At 40.3% G+C, this 22,394-nt stretch overlaps 1 protein-coding gene across 3 annotated transcripts; it reads left to right on the top strand.

Annotated features, from left to right (window-relative positions):
- Positions 1 to 33: 33 nt before the first annotated feature.
- On the top strand, positions 34 to 17,948 carry MMUT (methylmalonyl-CoA mutase). Of its 3 annotated transcripts, none has more exons than XM_082757322.1 (13): positions 34 to 123; positions 1,018 to 1,429; positions 3,573 to 3,940; positions 4,614 to 4,771; positions 6,194 to 6,365; positions 6,530 to 6,778; positions 7,796 to 7,907; positions 9,023 to 9,138; positions 9,523 to 9,638; positions 13,593 to 13,724; positions 15,939 to 16,086; positions 16,185 to 16,352; positions 17,675 to 17,948. In XM_082757322.1, the coding sequence occupies exons 2-13, from the start codon at positions 1,051 to 1,053 to the stop codon at positions 17,801 to 17,803; spliced, it is 2,247 nt and encodes a 748-aa protein (XP_082613448.1). In that variant the 5' UTR covers positions 34 to 123; positions 1,018 to 1,050; the 3' UTR covers positions 17,804 to 17,948. The 3 variants fall into 3 exon arrangements, with proteins under 3 accessions (XP_082613448.1, XP_082613450.1, XP_082613449.1); XM_082757324.1 differs by having other exon boundaries at positions 66 to 158; XM_082757323.1 differs by having other exon boundaries at positions 79 to 182.
- The last annotated feature ends 4,446 nt before the right edge of the window (positions 17,949 to 22,394 follow it).

A 22,394-nucleotide genomic window follows, 5' to 3' on the forward strand; every position in this document is an offset into this window, starting at 1 on the left:
GGGAAGGGGCGGGTGAGGCGCATGCGCAGTGCGCGTGTGGGCACCGGCCGGGGGCCTGAGGGGCGCTGAGGGGAGCGCGGGGGTCGGCACCGCCCCGGGACCCGTCCCGCCCCGAGCAGCGCCGTGAGTGCCCGGGGAGGCCTCGTGGTGGGCCTGAGGTCCCTGCTGGGCACCGAGGAGGGGTGAGGGGAGGGCTTTGGGGGGGCTGGGAGGGCTTTGGAGGGGCTTTGGGGGGGGGACTGGGAGGGCTGAGCGGAGTCTCCTTCTCTGGAGATAGTCAAGGGTTTCCAGGGGTTGTGATGAGGCAAAGAGGAGGTGGCTGGGCCCCGGAGCCAAGCTGTGGAGGTTTTGGCTTGGCTTGAAAAGTGTAGGGATGGGGGACATGGGGCTGAAGCAGAGGATCTTACAGCTTGGGGGGATTTATCCCCCATCTCAGTGTCACGCATGATGGGGTGAGCTCTGCAATTTCTGTTATTCCTGTGTTCTCGCACAGCAGGTTTTATTGCTTTGTTTCTTTCCCAGCGTAGCCCTGATTTTCATCCAGCCCAAACCACCTTTCTGAAACCTTCTGAAATGTCAGCAATTTGCTGACAGTGCCCTCATTTCAGAGTTCCTGTTTGGTGTTGGGGGCTCCTGTTTGACCTTAAGGAATTCATAGATCAGAGACAGGTGGTAGGAAGGTGAGGAGACAGGAGACTCTGTGTGCACTGCACTGACTTTCACTGATTAATGGTGGTGCAGCTTAGGGACTGAAATAAGGTGCACAATTCATCTGTGGCTGTAGATGAGTTGGAATATATTTCCTTGCTAGAGAAAAATGTAGGATTTTTCATGAGCTTTTATGTATTATTTGGTTGAAAGACAAGGGGAGAGGGCGTCTGTCAAATCAGCAAGTCAATACACTTCTCTTTTCTCCTGAGTAATTATTTTGGCTTTAACAAACTTAAACTTTCAAGCTGACTTCTCCTATCTCAGATCTATATGGTAATGTAAAATATTTCTTTTTAATCCATTCAGCTTGCACCGTGCTGGCCAACCACTAGAGCAAAGATGCTGAGAGCGAAGGATGCTTTCCTGCGCCTGCGGCCCTGCCGCTGTATTTGCTCGGTGCAGCTTCCAGCCTGCAGGCTCACGTGGCGGTCGCTGCACAGGCAGCCGCTGCACCCCGAGTGGGCTGCCCTTGCTGAGAAGCAGCTGAAAGGCAAGAACCCAAAGGATTTAATCTGGCGTACCCCAGAGGGGATCGACATCAAGCCCTTGTACTCCAAAAGGGACACGAAAGATCTCCCCGAGGAGCTGCCGGGGGTGAAACCTTTCACGCGAGGGCCGTACCCCACCATGTACACGTACAGGCCGTGGACCATCCGCCAGTATGCTGGCTTCAGTACGGTGGAGGAGAGCAACAAGTTCTACAAGGACAATATTAAAGGTAAGAGAGCTCATGTGGGAGGCCACTCTGCCATGCAAAGCAACTGGAACCAGTCACGTGTCAAATTATATGGAAAATGCGATTATGCAGCCTGGTGGGGTTTGATTTCTGATTGTCTCTTCCCAGTGGCACTGTGTTTCTTTAATAGCCATAAATAGGATCACTTCTGAAACTCTCCTTTCTTTGATTTACTACTGAGCTGGAAAGATGAATGTGTTAAATGCTATCTTTAGTTTTGCCTTGACGCTGTCAGAGACAGAATTTGGCTGCATCCCAGGGTCCAAACAGTAGAGATCAAGGAGCACTTTGCTCTCGTTTTTTGACCATAATTGAATACCGTAGAGAACAAATCTGCTGAAATTTGTCACTTAGTTATTTCTGAGATTAAAGCATTCTGACATTTTGGGTTTCCATCTCATTTTGTAAGCTTTTAACGAACTCATGCAAATACATATGAATGGTGTCATTCATGGTATACTAGGAAAGTCAGCTTCCAAAACTATTGGTACTTTCATTATTTGAGAGCAGTTTCCCCAATATTTCTGCAGGGTATTGTGATTTGCAGCAATCTGTTTAAGTAATAGCCAGTGTCACCATAATGTACTTCTGAGTACTGCAAAAGCACCACTGAAAAGTTAATCTTGTTAGACTGACACATTTGTTTTACACCAGCTATGCTGCTTTTTGAAGCTAGTTCCAACCTTCCCAGTCAGAAGAACAGACCACTGACATTTGCATTCCAAGTAATAGATCTGCGATGCTTTTACATCCGACTTCACAGTTTTTCTTATGCAAAATGTCACTGTTGAAGGCTGGGAGGGTGATTTGGGGGGAAATTTTTACCTTTTGCCATATTTTGGTTGGCTAACATGAAGCAGTACTAGCTGCTGCGGTATTCTTGCAAGTGTTGAATCTTTGCATTTGTAAAAGTCTCAGTGAATTAGGGAAACACAAATCCAGGGTATTAGAGGTTTGCAAACAAACATTTCGCAAGAGACCGTTGTGAATACACTCTGCCTTACTGCTGAAAGTTGCTGGGGAGGCAGTTTTAAGGCTTGGGCCAACTGGTAACACTGCTCACTTTGTTCCTCCAAAATGCTTGCTGCCGGAATTTTTCATCGTCATCTGAGTTTCGACATTGTAATTTTAACTCTATTCTTGTGTTAATAGTTGTATTAATATTGAATTTGTTAGCATTGATTCTGAATCTAACCTAGGTTTTTGTAAAGCATTTTTAATAATTCAATTTAAATCACTCTTTAATTAGAGCAGTGCTGAAATACAATTAATGATCAGTTCCCACAACAGATGAAATTTGTTTTGCTTGTTTCAACATTGAGATAGACAAATTAAAATTGTTGTCACAGTGCTTCAGAGCTAACACCTAGTTTTTTAGAGGAACAGTGGTGGCTGGGATCTGACCATTAAGAGTTCTGATGATGATGATAAGCTGATTTGCAAAGGGATTAGATACAGTTTGTTCAGGAGCAGTGATGTTGATCAGGGGATGAATGTCTGGGATTTGTAGTCCCAAGCACTGCTCTCAGGTTGCAGCAACAAGTCTGCCAAAGAGCTCTAACCGTCCAGTTCTTCATATAAATAATTGCTACAGATTTAATAATGCATCACTTCTCATCAGGAATAATCTGCATATGTCGGAAGAGCCATGGAAACAATCAGTGTGCATGTGTTTGATTTATGATAAGAAGTTAATGGGACATGGTGTATCACGTTTTTGTTTCCAGCTACTGCTTGTTTCCACCCAGTAATACTTCTGGGTGTAAGCCCTGATGCTAATTGTATATGCACATATCTAATTTGTGGATAAAATTTTACTCAGTAGTTTGTTAAGCACAGCGAATTGATTATGTGGCTGAGCTGGAAGGATTACAATATTTTTTTTGTCAGTTAAAAGCTTTTTCATTGGAAGTTTAAATTTACCATAGATTAGATGACCTTGGACAAGTTTGGGCAGGGAGCAGTGCTGAACATTAAAAATGGGCTTATTGTACAAAGCTGGATGATGCAAAACAAAATTAATAAAATTAGATTCAGTTCTAATTCAACTGTTTAACACTTCTGAATCTCTGTTTTTCTGTGGTTTTGTTTGTTTGTTTGTTTGTTTGTTTTTTCTTGCATTTAGCTGGCCAACAGGGATTGTCTGTTGCTTTTGACTTAGCCACCCATCGTGGTTATGATTCAGATAATCCACGAGTTCGAGGGGATGTTGGAATGGCTGGAGTTGCCATTGATACAGTGGAAGACACCAAAATCCTTTTTGATGGAATTCCTTTAGAGAAAATGTCTGTTTCTATGACAATGAATGGAGCAGTCATTCCTGTGTTGGCCACGTTCATTGTGACCGGAGAGGAGCAGGGAGTGCCTCAGGCCAAGCTGACAGGGACGATCCAGAATGACATACTGAAGGAGTTCATGGTCCGGAATACCTACATCTTCCCCCCAGAACCATCCATGCGGATTATTGCGGACATCTTCCAGTACACCTCAAAGGTATTAGTTGTTCAAGTGTATTTACTTTATTATACCTCATTACCTATGTATGAGGGACTGTGCAGAGCAACACAGAAGACAGGCAGGCCTGTTGTAGAGAAGGATGCGGTTGTGGAAGCAGACAAGTACAACTTAAGACAAGGTCCCAAATCACTTACAGCGTAAATTTTGGGATTAAGTAAATTTAAATCAGAGCCAGATTAAGACTCAGTCTGAAAGCATGGCAAGAATCATAGAGGCAAGGAGTAGAGAGGCTGTTGGTGGCATAGAGAATGAGAAGCCACGTTGTTAAGAAGCATTATGCAGCTGTAAGTGGGAGCAAGGAGGTAAGAAATCTTGAAGGACTTCTGCTGTGAAATGAAGCATGAGAAGAAAGTAATGAAAAGAGTAAAGTCCTGAAGTACCAAAGTTCAGTAGTACAAATTGTTTTCTTAGTTGCATTTTCACTGAAGAGTGGGACACATTGAGAAAGAATGATCATGATGAATGATCGCTTAAACACAATAAATAATGAAAAAAGGTAAAAGCATGTGAAATAAACATCTGAAAACACCATATAGTGTGCTGTATTTGCAATCTACAAATAATGGATTATTTCTGGATGTTGATAGCACAATTATCTGATTCTCCTCTCCCTTCTGCTTTCATACGCTGTTGTCTTTTATTTTTGCAGTATATGCCAAAATTTAATTCCATTTCAATCAGCGGATACCACATGCAAGAGGCAGGAGCGGATGCCATTCTGGAATTAGCTTATACTATAGCAGATGGCTTGGAGTACTGCAGAACTGGACTTAAAGCTGGCCTCACCATTGATGAATTTGCACCACGGTGAGCTAAACAAACTTACAAGTACAAAACTCGTTTTTGGTAAAAGTCCTACTTTAACATTAAATGTTCTTCAGTATTTCTACATTCTCAGTCAATAGTGGCAGCACTGTTATTGCAAATACATTTTGCTACCATTTAAACTTTGCAGCAAACAAACAAACAAACAATCAAAACAACTGTCTGGTCCACAACAGCCTCCAGACTACGTCTGTGCTAACAAACTGAACAAATTCATTCAGAAGCCCAAGCACTGCCAATACAGTTGTAGCTTTAGGACTGGAGAATGTATCACAGGCTCTTGCAATGCTATTGTCTTTTGTTAGCTAGCATTACTTTGAAATACTTGAAAAAATACATGTTTAGCAAAGGAAAAGTTAAGGTATTTACAAAGAATTTACAATTGTCTGTTTTCTAAAAGTGTCGTTTTGTTTTCACCAAGACATTGTATCATTGTTTAATTACTGCCAAACCAAACAGAATCACAATTTCAGTGTCTAGTCTTTCTGATTTACACATTGCCTAAATATACAGGGAGTCTAAGAAACAGATGTGGTTCCTGCAGCCTGTTGCACAGTCAAACTGTAGGAGACAGTTGAATTAAGCTCTGTTTCCAAGATTTGTGACAAAACTAAAGAGGATCATTTAGAAAAACATTCAGCATTGTTGGCAGACTTTCTGGTGACAGAGACTGTGAGAGCCTTTGGCAAATTGTTCCAGTTGCTAATTCAGTGCATTTTTTGTATATTTAGTTTTATGGGCTTTTACTAAGCATATTTGCTTTTATAAATCTTAGAAGGTATTTATAAAAAAGTAGATCAATTGGCGTGTTCCGTGATATGCTATCCAGTATTGAACTGATGTTGAATTTGGATTAAAATTGTCAGAAGGGTGGAAGTTTACTTATAATCTGCAGTGACTTCTTCTAGTTTGTGAGTGATAGGTACACAAGAAAATTTTGTCCAGGAGAATTCCTGAAAACTAGAGCATCATCGTCTGTATTGATGACCTGCTGGAGCACTGCTTCACTTAGGGTTCCCCCAAACAATCCCTGTGGACATTTTAGCAGGTCCAGCAACCAGTGGCACTAGCAAGAGGCACTGCCCGTTGCCTCTTGTCCTGCTCTGGGCACCACTGAAAGGAGTCTGGCCCCATCCTCTTGACACCCTCCCTTAAGATATTTGTATAAATTGGTAAGATCACATATCAGTCTTCTCCAGGCTAACCAGGACAGTTTATTGGCATAGATGTGTGTCATTCTGTAGCAAGTGGCATCAGTGCCCAGGAACATTCCCGACATCCTATGTTGAGGTTATATCTGTAAAAGTAAATTAATCAGACCTTGCTGTAGGACTTGTCCTTTAAACCGATCTAAAACCCTCTGTTTTATTAAAGTTTTATCCTGTTTGTGCTCTCTTATTACAGACTTTCCTTCTTCTGGGGAATTGGCATGAATTTCTATATGGAAATAGCTAAGCTACGAGCTGGGAGGAGGCTGTGGGCTCACTTGGTAGAGAAAATGTTTAAGCCCAAGGATCCCAAATCTCTTCTGTTGAGAGCTCATTGTCAGACTTCAGGCTGGTCACTCACTGAGCAGGTTAGAAGTGGGACTCTCAACTGTTTCCTGATTAAAATATGTTTAACTTCTGTGCCTTCTCTTAATTAATTAATTATTTTTATTTGCAGTAGTATATGCATGACTGATATGCCTCAGTCCTGTAGCAGAAGCTTTGTCCTTCAGAGCTTTTCTTTTCCTTCCAGGATCCCTTTAACAACGTTATTCGTACTACCATTGAAGCAATGGCTGCGGTGTTTGGGGGTACACAGTCCTTGCATACAAATTCCTTTGACGAAGCTTTGGGTTTGCCTACGGTGAAGAGTGCTCGCATTGCTCGGAATACGCAGATCATAATACAGGAGGAGTCAGGGATTCCTAAAGTGGCAGACCCCTGGGGGGGATCTTACCTCATGGAGTGCCTCACCGATGATGTCTATGAAGCTGCTTTAAAGGTCAGTTTGCATGACCTTTTGTGTTTTGTGGGAAAATTTTAGGTATAAGCGTTTTGAGAGATGTTTTAAGGTACTCTTTGATATGTTGGTAGCTTCTGGAAAGGGAATTCTTACACTTATGCTTCAGTAATTTATTTTGTTTTTTTTAATAATGAACTTTTTAAAAATACAATGTTTAGAGAGAGACTTGAGCCTTTTGGCAGACTACATTCAGAAAGAAAATGTCCCAGTGTAGAAAAAAAATCAAATGATCAAGTCTAAAGACATCATGGGATCTCTGTTTCACATGTAAGGAAAAAAAGGGGCTTCAAAAGTGAAAGGAGTCAGTCCGGCCTACCTAGGTACATGCCTACTCGTGCCTATGGTTGTCTGTTTGAAACCTTAAAACTAGGGGTTATTGCAAGTGAAGTTTTATAGCCAAACTATAAAGGCCTTTGATGCTGTCCTCTGTAAGAGCCTCATTGAGAACCTGTTGTAGTATGGGCTAGATGAAAACTGGCTAAACAGGCAGACCATGAGGGTAGTGGGCAGTGGTACAAAGTCCAGTTGGAGGCCGGTAACGGATGGAGTACCCCAGGGGTCAGTTATTATATCTTTATTAATAATTTGGATGAGGGCATAGAGCACACCCTCAGACAATTCAGGGATGACATGAAACTGAGTGGGAGTGGCTGTCTCACCAGAGGGCTGTGCTGCCATTCAGAGGGACCTGGACAGGCTGGAGGGATGGGCTGGCAAGAATCTCATCAAGTTCAAGAAGGAGGAGTCCTGTACCTGGGAAGGAACAACTCCAGGCACCAGGATATGCTGGAAGCACCCAGCTGGAAAGCAGCTCTGCAGAAAAGGACCTCATATACCGAAACCTGTAGTCTGAGATGCAGAGAGAGAGGAAACACTTCTAAGTGCACAAGACTGTATATTTAAATGTTGTAAGAATTTGAATGGTAGTATTAGTGCAAAGCTCATTTTGAGAACCTTGCTAATACTTTGTTCTTCGCAATCCTCTGCATTTCTCAGCTCATTGAGGAGATTGAAGAAATGGGTGGAATGGCCAAAGCTGTTGCTGAGGGAATTCCCAAACTTCGTATTGAAGAGTGTGCAGCCCGAAGACAAGCCAGGATTGACTCTGGTAGGGAGCAGGGTGATGAAACAAGGAGAAACTCCCAGCAGAATACCTTTTTCTAATTATTTTTTTTACATGCATTTGGTTTCATTTGTTTTCTTCTTAGTTTAGGAATAGCAGATTGCGAGTGGTAAAACGGGAAGTTTTTAATTGTACGTCAGTGAGAGCTTCTGGAGATATCAGTATGTATGAAATTAGTATCCATATAAAAACCATCTTGCTTGATGTGTCAAAGACCAGATTAGACAAAGCACTATAAACACTGTTTTAACAGAGTATCTTGGGCCTGCCATAGTTGATTGCTTTATTTTTGAGATAGTATTTTTAAACTGTGGCTCCTGAGTATAAAACTCTGATCTCCAGCAGATGGCAGCATGGACTGTATCTGGCCAAATCCTTCATTTTGCTCAAGAAGTGTCCGTTTCTCCTAAAGACTGGAAAACCCAGTCATCTTGTATTAGAGGAAGATACAGTTTTTTGTTTGTGATTATAAGTATGCACATATAATAAGTGTATGTGGAAGTGTGTATATGTATAAATATATGCAAATATACATTTGTATATGTATGATAAAAATATGCAAGAGTGAGAGTGTAGTAATGTTACCAAACACTCCAAATAAAATGATAGTTAAGTCCATATGGGCTGAAAACTAAAATTCACTTTTTGAACACAATAATTTAATTTTTATTCACATGGAGTAATTTTAAGTAGGAACTTCACTTTCTTATTTGTCTGCTGAAATAAGAAAAGTAAATGTAGAGCAGTGTAGGAGACCAGTATCTTTGCTTAATTCTGTAAAATTCAGTTACATAATCTTAAAAAGAGAAAAATAGCTGATAAATATTAGCGAGTCACTACTAAGTGAGTTTGTAAGATAAATATTCTATTTCAAATTCTTTATCTGCCCACTATTCACTGACTGTTCATGCATTTAACCATCTCTTATAAAACAGGGAAAATAGACTTAAGTCCTTCTTATCATTTATTTAAGTATTTGAAGTATATAAAGTAAAGCACTGCATTATATTGCTCAAAAATTTCTTTTTGTATAATTATGGTGTCCTTTCGTAGTAGTTTGCAAATGTATTCTAAGTTTCTGGTGTTTCCACTGCAAACAGGGTCTGAAGTAATTGTTGGAGTAAACAAGCATCAGCTAGAAAAAGAGGAGACAGTTGAAGTTCTGGCTATTGATAATTCTTCAGTCCGTAGCAAGCAGATCGAGAAGATTAATAAGGTGGGAACTACCTTCTTAAATATTAGAGTTGTTATAAGTGCAGGCAGAACCTGAGTAAATGTCACAGAAAGGTGGCTTCCTGAAAACGTGACCCTCAAATATCTGAGGACACGGTGATGTTTACTGGGGAAGCTGGATTTCTGTTTGTTAAATTCAGTGCAGGCTGCTGGAAAACTCCAAGAAAAAAAGCATTAAAATTCAAACAAAAATGTTTTGTTCATTGGGTTTTAATCCCTGTCTTTCAGATAATGAGTATATAATTAACCTTTCAAAATTGAGAACTTGACATTTTCTAAAACTAAGATAGAAAATAGCTATGCAGTTTTGGTTTAAAAACACGTAATGCTTCTTACTCAGACTGAGTATTTTTCTTCTGCACTTTAGGTGAAGGCTAGCAGAGATCCAGCAGCAGCCCAGCGATGTCTTGCTGCTCTAACACAGTGTGCAGCTACAGGTGAAGGCAATTTACTGGCTCTTGCAGTGGAAGCAGCGCGTTCAAGGTACTGGGAGTGAGGGTGAATATCCAACTGCTGTGTAAAAAGTGATTGATCGTTTTCATCTTTCAACTCTTCTTGGCTATGGTGTCAGCAAAGTTGGTCTCTCAAGATGTTCTGTTTTGTTGTTTTTTTTGTCAGTAAGTAAATGATGGCTGCAGTTTGATATTGTAAGACAGACAATTATATTTTACACTCTTTTAACGTTATGCTTTAATTTCTCATAAAGAATAATAGGGATACAAAATATCTCTTCAGAAATGATGTTGTTCGCGCACCTTGTGTTGTTTAAGGCTCAGACTCTTAGCAGTTTCAGCAAGTAACTAGGTTTCTCAGGCACCATGCAGTTTCATAGGTCAGGGAGCTTGAGAAGTGTCTGAGATGTGAAAATGGATATGTGCAGTCTTCATATAGTCTGTTGCTTCATCCTTCCTTGCACCAGAGCTTGGTGTGAAAACATTTTTTGATTGAGAAATAAGTTTCCTTAGTCAGGCAAAGATGTAAAAGATGCTCTTAAGTAGAACAGCAAGACATCTTTTAGAGTCCAGTGGGAATGTGTATTTTTTTCACCTAAGGTGCTTTTAAGACTCTTCTCGTTCCTACCTCAAAGTCAGGATCGGTGCCTAGAATATGCCGTATCTGTCTGTTCGTTAATTAACTAAATGCTGCAGAAATGAACAAGCCAAATCCACTTCTTATTGTGATGCGCTCCTGTTTTTTACTGTGACTTCTCAAATTTCTTCATTCCTTTTTCTGGAATGCTAACAGGCATATTTTGAATACATTTTGTCCCATGGAGAGCTTGTCACAACACTGCTAGCAGAATGTCTACCTGTGCATTTACAAGAAGCCCTTCTATTAAGGGCAACATGGGAAAAGATTTTCAGGTGAGCACATTCATCCTTGACAAGTAGTAGACAAAGGTGGACAAAGGCATGAAGTGCCTGTAATGCTGCTGCTTGGTCTGCGCAGTCTGTGTCCTCATAGTGCTTTGTCACCTGATTACACACTGCTACCTCTCATTGCTTGTGAAATGCACAGAGGGGGTGGCAGTAATGTGAGACTCAGCAAACGGAAGGTGACAGTCTTAACAGGCGCATTATGGTCATTGACTTTCTGATATTTGTGTAGCCAGCCTCTGCAGCTGAAGTACAGAAGTTCATAGGACACAGACAGCAGTTTATGTAGAAACAGGCTAATAAAAAATAAAACAAGATTTTATAGCTAACTTTTGGTCTGTACTTCAAAATGCTAGATTGACTTAAAACCATAGATTAGGTTGTAAATTACCTGAGAACCATCAAAACAAAGGGTGTGAACAAAGTGTCGTTCCACACAAGACAACTGAGTGACAGTCATATGGAAACACAAATTTATAAAATAAAGGCACAGTGACTTCTGCTCTCTCTGGTTTGCATAATTGTTTAGTAGGGTTTTATCAGCGTGCATTGAAATAACTGTAAGTTAATAATAAGAATTACGCTGTTTTTAATATACTGAGATGATAACAGTCGTATCTAGAATAAAATATTGCTGTGAAGGTAAACAGAACCAGGAAGGCTTTTGTTTATCCAGATTGTAAAGAACTTGTCTGATGTTATGATTAGCTGATAGCTGATTAAAGAAAAATGTCATCGTCATTAAAAATGTGATTTTAATCATGTTAAGAAGAGAAGCTGTATTGCTGGCAGCTGACAGCTGTCCCACTGTGGATACATAGATGGCACTCTCTGATGCAGCAGGACTAAGAACTAATTTTTTTTTAAATATTTGTTGGCAAATTAATAAATTTGAAGGCAGTATTCACACACAGCCTTCCAGATAATATTAATTTGATGTTACTTTGCATTGGTTGTTTTTCTCAGCTAAGAACCTTGAATCCAGATATAAACTCCTTGTTGTGCTGAGGAGGAAAGTGGATAAAAGCAGGAGAACTTTCAAAAGAAAATTCCAGAAGGTCAGGGGGAAGGGATGGCAAAAAAAATGGATCAAGCATGTGTTAATAACATGAGTAAAAAATGTGTGTTCCAGCATGACGCTCTCTTCTAGACAAAGCACATCAACCATGTAGTGTAGTAGAGATAAGAGAGGACACCTTCAAGCATGTGCATTGCAGATCTCACTTCTATGCTCAAGACAGAATTTCTGCTATTTCTACCATTTTATATTAGTTAGAGGTTGTCGAATCATAGACTCACAAATTAGTTTGGGTTGGAAGAGACCTTAAAGATCATTTTATTCCAACCCTGCTGCCATAGGCAGGGACACCTCTCACCAGACCAGGTTGCTCAAAGCCCCATCCAACCTGGCCTTGAGCAGTTCCAGGGATGGGGCACCAATACCTTCTCCTCCCACAGCCTTCTGGCCTTGGTGCTTTTGATTCAGCCCAGGTACAGTTGGCTTTCTGGGCTGCAAGAGTGCATTGCTGGCTCATGTTATCTATGGTTCAGTTTGAGTATACAACACATGAGTAAAAAAGCAAAACAACTGGGCAGTCACAGAAGGTAAAACACCTCACTGAAATGTACTGAATCATTCTGTTAATACAGCAGAAATCCATCTGTTATATTGGAAGTGAGCAGGGTAGGAATCAGATAGGATTCCTTCTGCTGTTTGCATTTCCAGTAGGTACTGAGTACAATTCCGTTGGCCATCCTTTTATAAATGTTTGTGGACAAGAAGCTGCATCTTGTACAAATGTCCTTTGAGCATTTTGTATTAAAAGATTTGGGGGATGCTTAAACTAATTTCACCTAAGAGTAGCTTATAGCGAAATGTAAGACGACAGGAAAAAAATGTGAATTTCATGGGTTTGAAAAGTGTTTAGCAGTAGCCAAATGGATAGGATTTGGTCTCTGTATCTGTAAGCATACTTTCAAAATGTATTGTAAGGGTGCTATCTGTCTTCCTTTCACTTTGACAAAGTTTGCAGCAAATCATACTTGTATTTTGTACAAATTCTTTAAACTTTTTCTATTCAAATATAAGCTAAAATAGTTCTACTGAATATATTGATGTAACGTTTCATCAGGCACTTAGTGGCATACCATAAAATCATTATACAATATTAAATCCCAGTTAATTTCATACCAGAAGAAGCTTGGTGTGATGGGACCACTAGGTGAACTGCTCCTTCTCCACAGATAACTTGTTTTTCCCTTCCAAGTAGATTCCTCTTCTTAGTATTTAGGTGTGGGCTCTTTTGGATCACAGCACTGTCTTTTTGGTTCAAGTCTGCATGATGGATTTTACACAGAAAGGTGGAGTCCATTAAGCACAAGATTTTTAAATGCTTTGAAACAGAGACTTACTTCTTTTTGTATGAGAAGGCAGCACAACCTGGTGTGCTTCTGGCAATTGTGCTACAGCAGTAAAATGTGGTTTATTTCTACACACACAGTGTCTCCAGTAGCAAAGAGAGCTTGTAATTTGCATGTAAATGGATTTTCCTAGCTTCCTCTGCATCTCAGTGGATAAAAGAGCTATGTCAGAAGCAGATAAGAAGAACAGTAAGTACTTAAAATATAAACAGCAAGGTCGAAACAAACAAATTCCAGTAAACAAGTTAGGTTGCAGTCTACTTTGGGGTATTTTCTTCTTTTTTATTCTCTTGATTTACATTTTGAGTTTGAGTCCAAGTGCAAGATAATGCAATCTGAGCATTAAAAATTTCCCAGCTGAGAGAATTTGATTCACTGAAATGTTTTGCTGTGCAACAGTCCCAGTTGCCTTGTCATATATAAAGTCACTTCTCAGATCAGCAGAACCATGCTTTCTTAAAAATACCCTCCCATGTTCTATTAGTGGATGAGTCAGATGTTCAGAGTTGTAGGACCACAGGGGAAACAAGTGTAATTGAATTTGCTCCTGCAGCAAGGCACATAGTTGGGTCGCTGCCAGTGATTTCTTTATCCCATTCTCATAGAAGCCTCCTGATAGTATTAATACTCCGTGTCCTAGGTGCACCGTTGGAGAAATAACAGATGCGATGAAGAAGGTGTTTGGAGAGCATAAAGCCAGTGACCGAATGGTGAGCGGGGCTTACCGCCAGGAGTTTGGAGAGAGTGATGAAATTCTTCATGCCATCAATAGGTGAGAATAGCTTCCCAGGAAGCCTCACGTAGCCTTGCATTTAATCCATGAGGTGTATGTGCTACTGCTTACTGTGCCCTAAAAAAATATTCCCCAACACCTGAGATGGGGAACAGAACAACCACTGCACGGGCGTTCTCGGGCCTGTAAGCAAGTAATCAGGATGAGACGAAATAAGCATAATAAGAGTCAGAACTTTATTTAATTCTATTTGCTTGTAAACAAAATCCATGGAGCTGGCTTTATACTTTGAGGATTTTGTTCAAATAGGCAGCTTTGGGATTAAGCATCTGAGAAACACTGCATGAGATCTCAATACATTGGATTGATTTCTTTGAAAACCATGTAGTAGTAGTCTCTACAAATATTTCCAGCAATTCTTATTTGCAAAATCTGGTTTTGAACATCACATAAATTGTTCCTGCACCTTCTTTCTTACCGTCTCTAACTCTGTAAAGCTAAAATATGTCTGGATATCCATACATGGCCTTCAGCCTACGGTTGTTACTTACTCATATCGCTAGGGAGAAAACAGAGGATGGCAGTATGTGTGAAAACACTGACTATTGGTGCCTTTTGGCAGCTGTCCTCTTTCTTGGGTGAAGAGGCTGAATTGCTATAGTGGGTGGCAGTGTAACATGGATCAATGCTTATAAGTCCCTGCTGTGCTGGGGCTTATCTTACAGAATCTCTTAAAAAGGAATTTCTTGATGGCTGTGCAGTGATGATGTTTAGCCTAATTTGAAGGTAGTTGTGCTGGGAGATGACACCACCTTTTCTTATTTCAAATATTTAGTTTGAATTTAAGTGTTTGTAATTATGCTTTTATATGAAGCAGAACTGAACTGATGCCTTGTGAAGCAAGATCCAGCTCCCTTTTTATATATCTGCCTCTGTGTCAGAGATTGTGTGAACCGGTTGTGCACATGGTAATGAAACTTTACTACAGGTCACATTTGCACAGGTCTTCAAAAGTGGGTTTTCACTCTTGCCCCACTCTTAACTCAAGCCCTGGGTTAGAGTGCCTCAGATGATGTTACTCAGGCAGGCTTTGGAGCACGTAAGAGCTGGTTTTGTTGGAAGGGAGCATGTGGGTGGGTACATAAGAAAACAAGAATATGGGAATAAAAAACAATAGAGAAGGTTTTGTAAGACATACCAAATCAATTCAGATACCTACTTTGGTGATATTCTTAACAGTCCTTAGGAATAGAGAAGGCAGACCAAACTCCTCCTATAGATCATCAAGTAGAAGTCAGTCTGCTTCCCTCAGCCACCTTGATATAATTCCTTTTTAAGATGTCAGAGTGTTGTTTTTTGTTTTTATTTTTTTTTTAATTGCTCTTACGTGATGCATGTTGTCCTGGCAGCATCTCCTGAAGCTATTTAAATCCGTGCTGATAAATGCTCTATCTTGAGCCATTCCTTTCCCCAAACTAAACCAATGGATTCCTACAGTGATTAACCCAGCTAGGTCAGGCACACTGAGTCCATACAGCTCCATCCTTAACACAATGCTCAGAACTGTACAATATTAACAAACTCATGTTAGTAATATTTCTAAAAAACAGTTGTCTTAACATCCCACACAGGAACAGATCGTGGTGGCAGTACACAGATAATGAGAAGCGAGATGAAAGATTAATCTGAGCCTGTGTTTACACGGTCACTTTAATTCAACAGAAATCTGAACTACCACCAAAAGGGGGCACACAGAAAGGGGAGCATGGTAATCCTTTTCTGGACAATCTTGTGCCCTCTTAAATGGTGATGTGCCAGTGCACAGGATGTCTAAGACCCATCACAAGCCTGTGTGCCGTGCATGCTTTTGAAATAATCAGTCATAATTATTCTTAAAATCTAAGAATTGTGTTTAAGTTAGTTGTAAGTCTACTCATTAAATCCTCAGAGAATGCAGTGTTTTTCCATTGCAAAGCAGCAAAGTAGTAGAGTGGTTTTACTCAAAAAAGAATGTTTTATTGTTCAGGATAGTTAATACATAGTTAATGGTTAGTAATTGCATGACATGAATACTAAAATATAATATTAAATGAATATTAAAATAGTGTGCAGACTACATAAGCAAACCATGAATTGGAAGATCCTTTGGTTTGATGTAAAGAAATTAGGCTTTTTCTTTTTTTTTTTAATTTGTGGAAATGCTTCTATTGAATTTCAGCAACTTGCAATGATACAATACATGTTTTCAATCAGGGTTAACAAGTTCATGGATCGTGAAGGGCGCAGACCTCGTATACTGGTTGCAAAGATGGGTCAAGATGGCCATGACAGAGGAGCTAAAGTTATTGCTACAGGATTTGCAGACATTGGCTTTGACGTGGACATAGGTCCTCTCTTCCAGGTATGACTGATTGAGCAGTATTTCAAATACAGTGATTTTCTAGTGCTTGCTGAAAAATCAGGCTGGGGCTATTGTCATGTAATCCTGTTTCCATGCAGACACCTCGGGAAGTGGCCCAGCAGGCAGTCGATGCGGACGTGCACTGTGTCGGGGTGAGCACACTTGCAGCAGGTCACAAAACTCTTGTGCCTGAGCTCATCAAAGAACTGGATGCCCTTGGCCGGCCAGACATCCTTGTCATATGCGGAGGTGTCATCCCACCTCAGGTATCTGTCGATGTTACTTCCATCAAGAATAGGAGACCGCCTTAATTCTGTCTGAGCTGTTTTTAGCTATTTATTATATTCTCTGAATGTCAGAGGTGATTTACTGTGCTGAAGGCTGCCGTGCACAATTGCCAGGCTCAGCACAGATCTGCAGGGTGGTCGCAGAGTGCTGTCAGGTCTCTTTGGTCTGCTTTTCTGCACACCGTGTCCTGGTTTAACTTACGTTGTTTATTGGATGGAATAAAGTCATGTTATGAAAAGACTAACCTCAGGGAGCTGTTCCTTATGCTCAGTTGTTCTTGATTACCAGTATTATCTTGTATAATACTGGTAAAGGCTAGCTCCTGTCTGAATAGAATTTATGGCTACCAGTAACAGTTCTGAAGAGGCACAGGTAGTAACTAAGACACGTGGTTGGTCCCAGCATCTATAGGCTACACATCTTAGTCTCTGTTTAGCCTGTCCTCAGTTTTCTGTCATCAGGATTAGTGTTGCCTCTCGTTCCCTCTCCTTAACTACTTCTTCTGAACTGTTGAACAGTTGTTGGGATTCCCTTGCAGGCAGATCCGTGCCTTTCTCCTGAAATTTTCAGTCGTTCATCCACAATGTGCCTGGTTGTGTCACCTTTAGGGTTACCTTCTGTCTAGAGATATTTGCAAACAAATCTATTGTTATTCCCTTTTCCCAGACTTCTTTCTCCAGGCAATCAGGTAAGTGATCAGGAAGAACAAACATTTAAAATGAACAAACAAAGCTCACAGTGTTTTTCTAAGCAACAAACTGTGTTTTGTCCAGTATCTCTTAATAGGATGCTACTAGCCTGTGGCTGGGAAAGGTGTAGAATATCCTATAGAAAAGCACGAGAGAGTAAATAACTGCTTCTCCCTCCCCTTTTTTTTTTTTTTTTTTTTTTTTGGAATTTCAAGACAATCATAAAATCAGAGTTCCTTTGATTGCAAAAGAACACTAGCACTCTCCTGTTCCAAGCTGTTGTTCAAAGCAGCATTTTCAAAATCAGAAGTTAGATCAAATTTACATGAGGTTATTCTGGGTCACATCCACGTGACTTCTGAATATTTTCAAGCATCTGACATGAGTCTGATAGTAAACAAAAAACCTTTCCTGTCGATGTTTTTTAGTATTTCTTTATTCCTCCAACTATTTTTTTTTTTGTCATTTCCCATGATGCTGCGCTACCTCTCTCCAGGGGTTGACACATGTGTTTTCTCAGGCCCAGTGTGCAGGACAGAGCACACTGCAACTGTAAAGATCAATTTTGTGTTTCACTGTTAATTATGGATCTTACATTTCTTTCTGGACAGGATTATGACTTCCTGTACGAAGCCGGCGTTACCAACGTGTTTGGTCCGGGGACCCGCATTCCAAAAGCAGCTGTCCAAGTGCTGGATGATATTGAGAAGTGCCTGGAGAAGAGGCAGCAGTCTGTGTAATGCCAAAACCTCACACCTCAGCCAGCCTTATATTAATCACTTATAGAATGTAATCATCAGCAAGGGATGGCCAGACACATACCTTTGGTTCCGCTGCCCTCTGGCCTGGTGTTTTGTGCTTTCTAAGAAAGTTGTAAATTCTCTGCTTGTTGTGTTTGAGGATTATTTATATATTTACGCACAAGATAGTTTTATCTCTAGAACTACAAATTCAAAGAATTAATGAAGTTCAGTGGGTGGGGATTTTTTTTGTTTTGTTTTTCTTTTCTTTTTATTTTTCCCTGATATATTGATAAATAAAATACATGTTCTAGCCCTTTGGTTGGTCTCTTGCATTCAGATAACTTCTTTTGAATTTTTAGACTCATGCATTTGGCAGGCATTGCAGTCTTCAGGCAAAATCACTAAAGTTCAGAAGAGATGTGATTGAATCAAGCAGCACTTTGATGTTAATGCTAATCTGACTTAACACACTTCAGAAATGTATTAGTAGATAAGCCATATTTTTTCTAAGTTCGTTGTTTGTTTAATAAGACAAACCCTGTATCTGGCCATAACTCATATAATGTTCAACACCATCATACTTTTTTTCAAAAGGAGATTTTCTGCATGTGGCTGGAAATTGCAGATCAGATCAATAGCGCTGTATCTTCACTTCAGAGATTGCAATTGATGAGATCTTTACTTAACACAAACTTGTTTAATGGGGCACATGTGCCCATAGTCTCACACTGCTCAGAAACAAAGAGGTTAATTGATTTGCTGTTCTCATTGTCTTTCTAATTAAGGTTAAAAGTATTGATCCCAAACCAGACTTTAGGCTTTAAAATTCCATGGAGATTCATCCTCAGCTATTTATAGGTATCGGATTCCCTCCAGGAAAGACTGTTGTGGTTCAAGCCAAGATGTACAGAAAGTGACAATAATGGAACTACTCCCTTATGTCTTTGCACTAGCATTCTTGGCTGCCAACTGGAAAATTGCATTGCTGCAATGTTGGTGACCCATAAATGTTATGACACGGGTTTCATTCATTTCTTCTGGCTGAGGGTTTCTCTGCTCTTTGGTAATGTATGTCATCTACCTGTGTTTGCCTTACAGATTCCTTGGTTGTTGTTTTTGTTTTTGTTTGTTTGTTTGTTTTTTACACTCTAACAATCGTGAAAATCTGCATCTTGTTCCTTTTGAAATCAATAAAAAAATTCCCACCAACTTCAATCGGAATCACGCCAGGCCTTTAATGCTGGCAGGAGGGCCCTTTAAAGCTCTACATTAGGAGCTGGTAACATTCATTGATTGTCTCGTGTCATATCAAGGTTGGAAAACAAAATTCTGAGTCTAGGGAAGGAACGGTCTTCTTACCTTATGTGCAGTATTAGGCCCTTTAAGGAAGGAAAATATTTAGGTGAACAGAGTTCCCTTGGAGTTAGTCATCAGTTCGCTGCCTAAGCAGAGATTTCTTGGGGGATGACAAGCTAAGATGGAACATGCTTTTCCCATATGTTCCCTGCTGCTGGGGCAGCACAGTGCTCACTGCTGACAAGATAATGTCAGGTTGTCAGCCCTCGTTGCTGATGGTGAATGGTTACCAACTACCATCTCACGCTGCACTCACTCAGCAACTCAGCTGCTTTAAAAATGCAGCAGTATTCAAATTAACGAAAAAATAGGTTAGTGCAGAATTAAGTAGGTATTCTGTAAATACACTGAAACATTTTATTTCAGAATGAGTATTTGGGGCATATTTCAGGGCAAAATGATAACAGTGAACTGTGACTAAACGCTCAGCATCCCAGTAGGAATGAGCAAAATGGCAGCATGTTGCTGCATAATTAACTTCCTTTAGGAAGTTTCAAAATAGTCTTTTTTTTTTTTTTTTTTTTTTTTTTTTTTTGTATATATAAGGTGGTTTCTGTTTTGCAGACAAGAAATATGGACAGGAGCATGGGCTGGAGACATCCTATCTATACTAGCTTTTCTTTTCCCTGACTGTCCTTTACAGTAAAAGGTGACAACTGACTGAGATGTGGATGTCCCCATTGTAAAATTCTGCGGTTTGGTGAGATAATTCCTGGTGTCTGAGTGGGTTTTTACCTTAAATGTTTGTATCAGGGGATGACTGCACTGGTGATTGCAAGCATTGAGGCCCCGATTCGCTCCTGAGTGAACACGTGCATTCTGCTTCAGCGTCGTACAAGATCACTTGGCAGCACAGTCCAGGGCTGGGTAGAAAATACCATGAAATGAGAGTTATGATTAGACTGTAATTTAACTTCATGAGACTTATGAAAAAAAAAAAAATAATAAAAAAAAATCCCCTGGGCTTAATGTACTTGCTTTCCTGGTGCCCTGGTCCAAGGGCAGCCCTGCTCTTTGAATTGTTTCTCTGTAACGTAAAGCTATCTGCAATACAATGTCTCTCTAATGGATGTTTCGATTTCCTTCTCACTGAGTCTAGAAAAGGAAAAAGAGATTTGAACCATGATACCTCGACTAGGATTTCTAAAAAAAACTAAGTACATAAACAAATAACTAATGAGGCTATTAAAGCATTATACTTGAACAATATACAGATCGTTTGGCTTTACAAAGATTTTGTCTGTGTGAAGGGGCACGTTGTTCACATCACATACACTTTAAAAGCATTTGCAAGTGGACGAGGACCTGTTCTGCTCCCAAATTTTTCACAGAGGCAGCTCACATCTCGTTACATGATTAATGTGCAGGCCATTGTTCCTTTCACAGATCTGCAGCTACCAGCCGGGGATACACACTTTGCTGTTTATTTTAAACACAAGCAACTGAGCAAGTGAAAGCAAAAACTTTGAGGTGGAAGACAATAATTAAAGTACAGTTTCATTTTTTCCTAACAAATTACATTTTTAGCTGAAAGAAAATGCTGATAATTAACATTTACTGTAACAAATCCCTTTCCAGCATGTTCACTGTTTCTCCACCCTTGAACACACTCCTATAAACCCTCTTTGTTTTTTAACTCCTGTCCCTTTTGTGATTCCTTCTGCCGTAGCCCTCCCCCAGCTCACTTGCACAACACTCCCCTGCCTCTTCTCTTCTGTGTTATTTTGCTTCAGCTTTCACATGCTCCCATCCCAGTTACTGGTGTACCCCCACATCCTTCCTCCCTTGTTCTTTTTCCTTACACAGTCCCACCACGGGCTGTTGGACGTGGCTGTTTCCCAGAGGATGCTTCGCCCCATCACGATGGCAACAGCAGGAGCTGGCAGCACAAGTCTGAGCACAATCTCGTTCCCTACAGAGCATGTGAGTGACAATCCAGGACGAGGTAACATCACCCTGGAGGTCACTTCAGTTTAGGAATTGTTCACAACTTTTTACAAATAAACCTAGCTTAATTTAGTAGAATATATATGAGAGTTGGCAACACTGCCAGTAGCAGGAGTTCAGAGGAACACGATCTCCTTAAGGTTTCCAACCCCTCGACTTAGTTGTGGAAATGCTTAACCCTATTTTTTAATCCTGTTCTTGGCCTTAACTGAAGCTTATAAAATGAAACTTATTATTAAGGTTTGATCACGGTGGAAGCTTTTAAGAACTCTTTTTAAGAACTCTTAATTTCTTGTTTAAATTCATGCTTAAAAGAATTAAAATTTCTTGTTTAATTTCTTGTTTAAAGTGTTTCTGTGTCAAATCTGCCTTTGATTTAACTTTTTGCCTTCACCAAACTCATGGCAAAGGGAGATGCAGCCAGCCGAGCAAGCAGCTGGGCTGCCATTACCAAGTGCACAATTCTCTTTGCTAAGACATTCCTTCATCTCTCATCATGCTGTTTGGGGTGTACAGAAGGGTCTCTATCTTTGCTGGCTGCCACATTCCCACCCAACCTCTGCAGACCAAGGCTATTTCGAATATTTTGAGCTTGCAAAACTGGAACTGAGGAACTTGGTCTGGTGGGACATGTCCCTACCCATGGCAGGGAATTAGGTGATCTTTAAGGTCCCTTCCAACCCAAACCATTCAGTGAGTCTGGGATTTGAAATATACCTCCAAGGGAGCAAGGGACTGTTGATCACTCTAAGATATTATGACACCAACCACTTCATCATCTTTTCCTGGCTGTATTTCTTCTACCCGTATGGTTTTCTGCCTGTGTTCCTGGAAAGCTACATTCTCAGCTGTATTTATTTGGTAACGCTTTGCGTTCAACCTAGAGTTTTCTGTGATGGCTGTTTTACTGACAGAGCCAAGAGTTTCAGGATAGATTGCATTAAAAAGTCAAAAGTATGAGAAAAAAAATATGAAAATAATAAATCCTCTTTTAATTATAGCTGTTTCCCTGAAAATAAGTGCGACCAGAGCTGATTATGGTCTTGTTTAGTACCTAAATCTATCTATTTCCTCTAGAGTGGCAATTCTTGAAAAAATAGCATTTTCTTTTTGTTGCTGTTGTGTACCTTAAAAATAGTAATTGGGAGCTGTTTAAAAATATATACTCAAACCTCAGTATTTGACATAAGATAAACCAGTGACAACCCCACGTTCTGCATTCCTTCTTATTTGCACCCACGAGTGCAGCAAACTCTTGGCCTCTGTTCTGCAGCACGGTGGCGTT

The sequence above is a fragment of the Aythya marila genome, assembly GCF_965140915.1.
Source record: "Aythya marila genome assembly, chromosome: 3".
NCBI lineage: Eukaryota > Metazoa > Chordata > Aves > Anseriformes > Anatidae > Aythya > Aythya marila.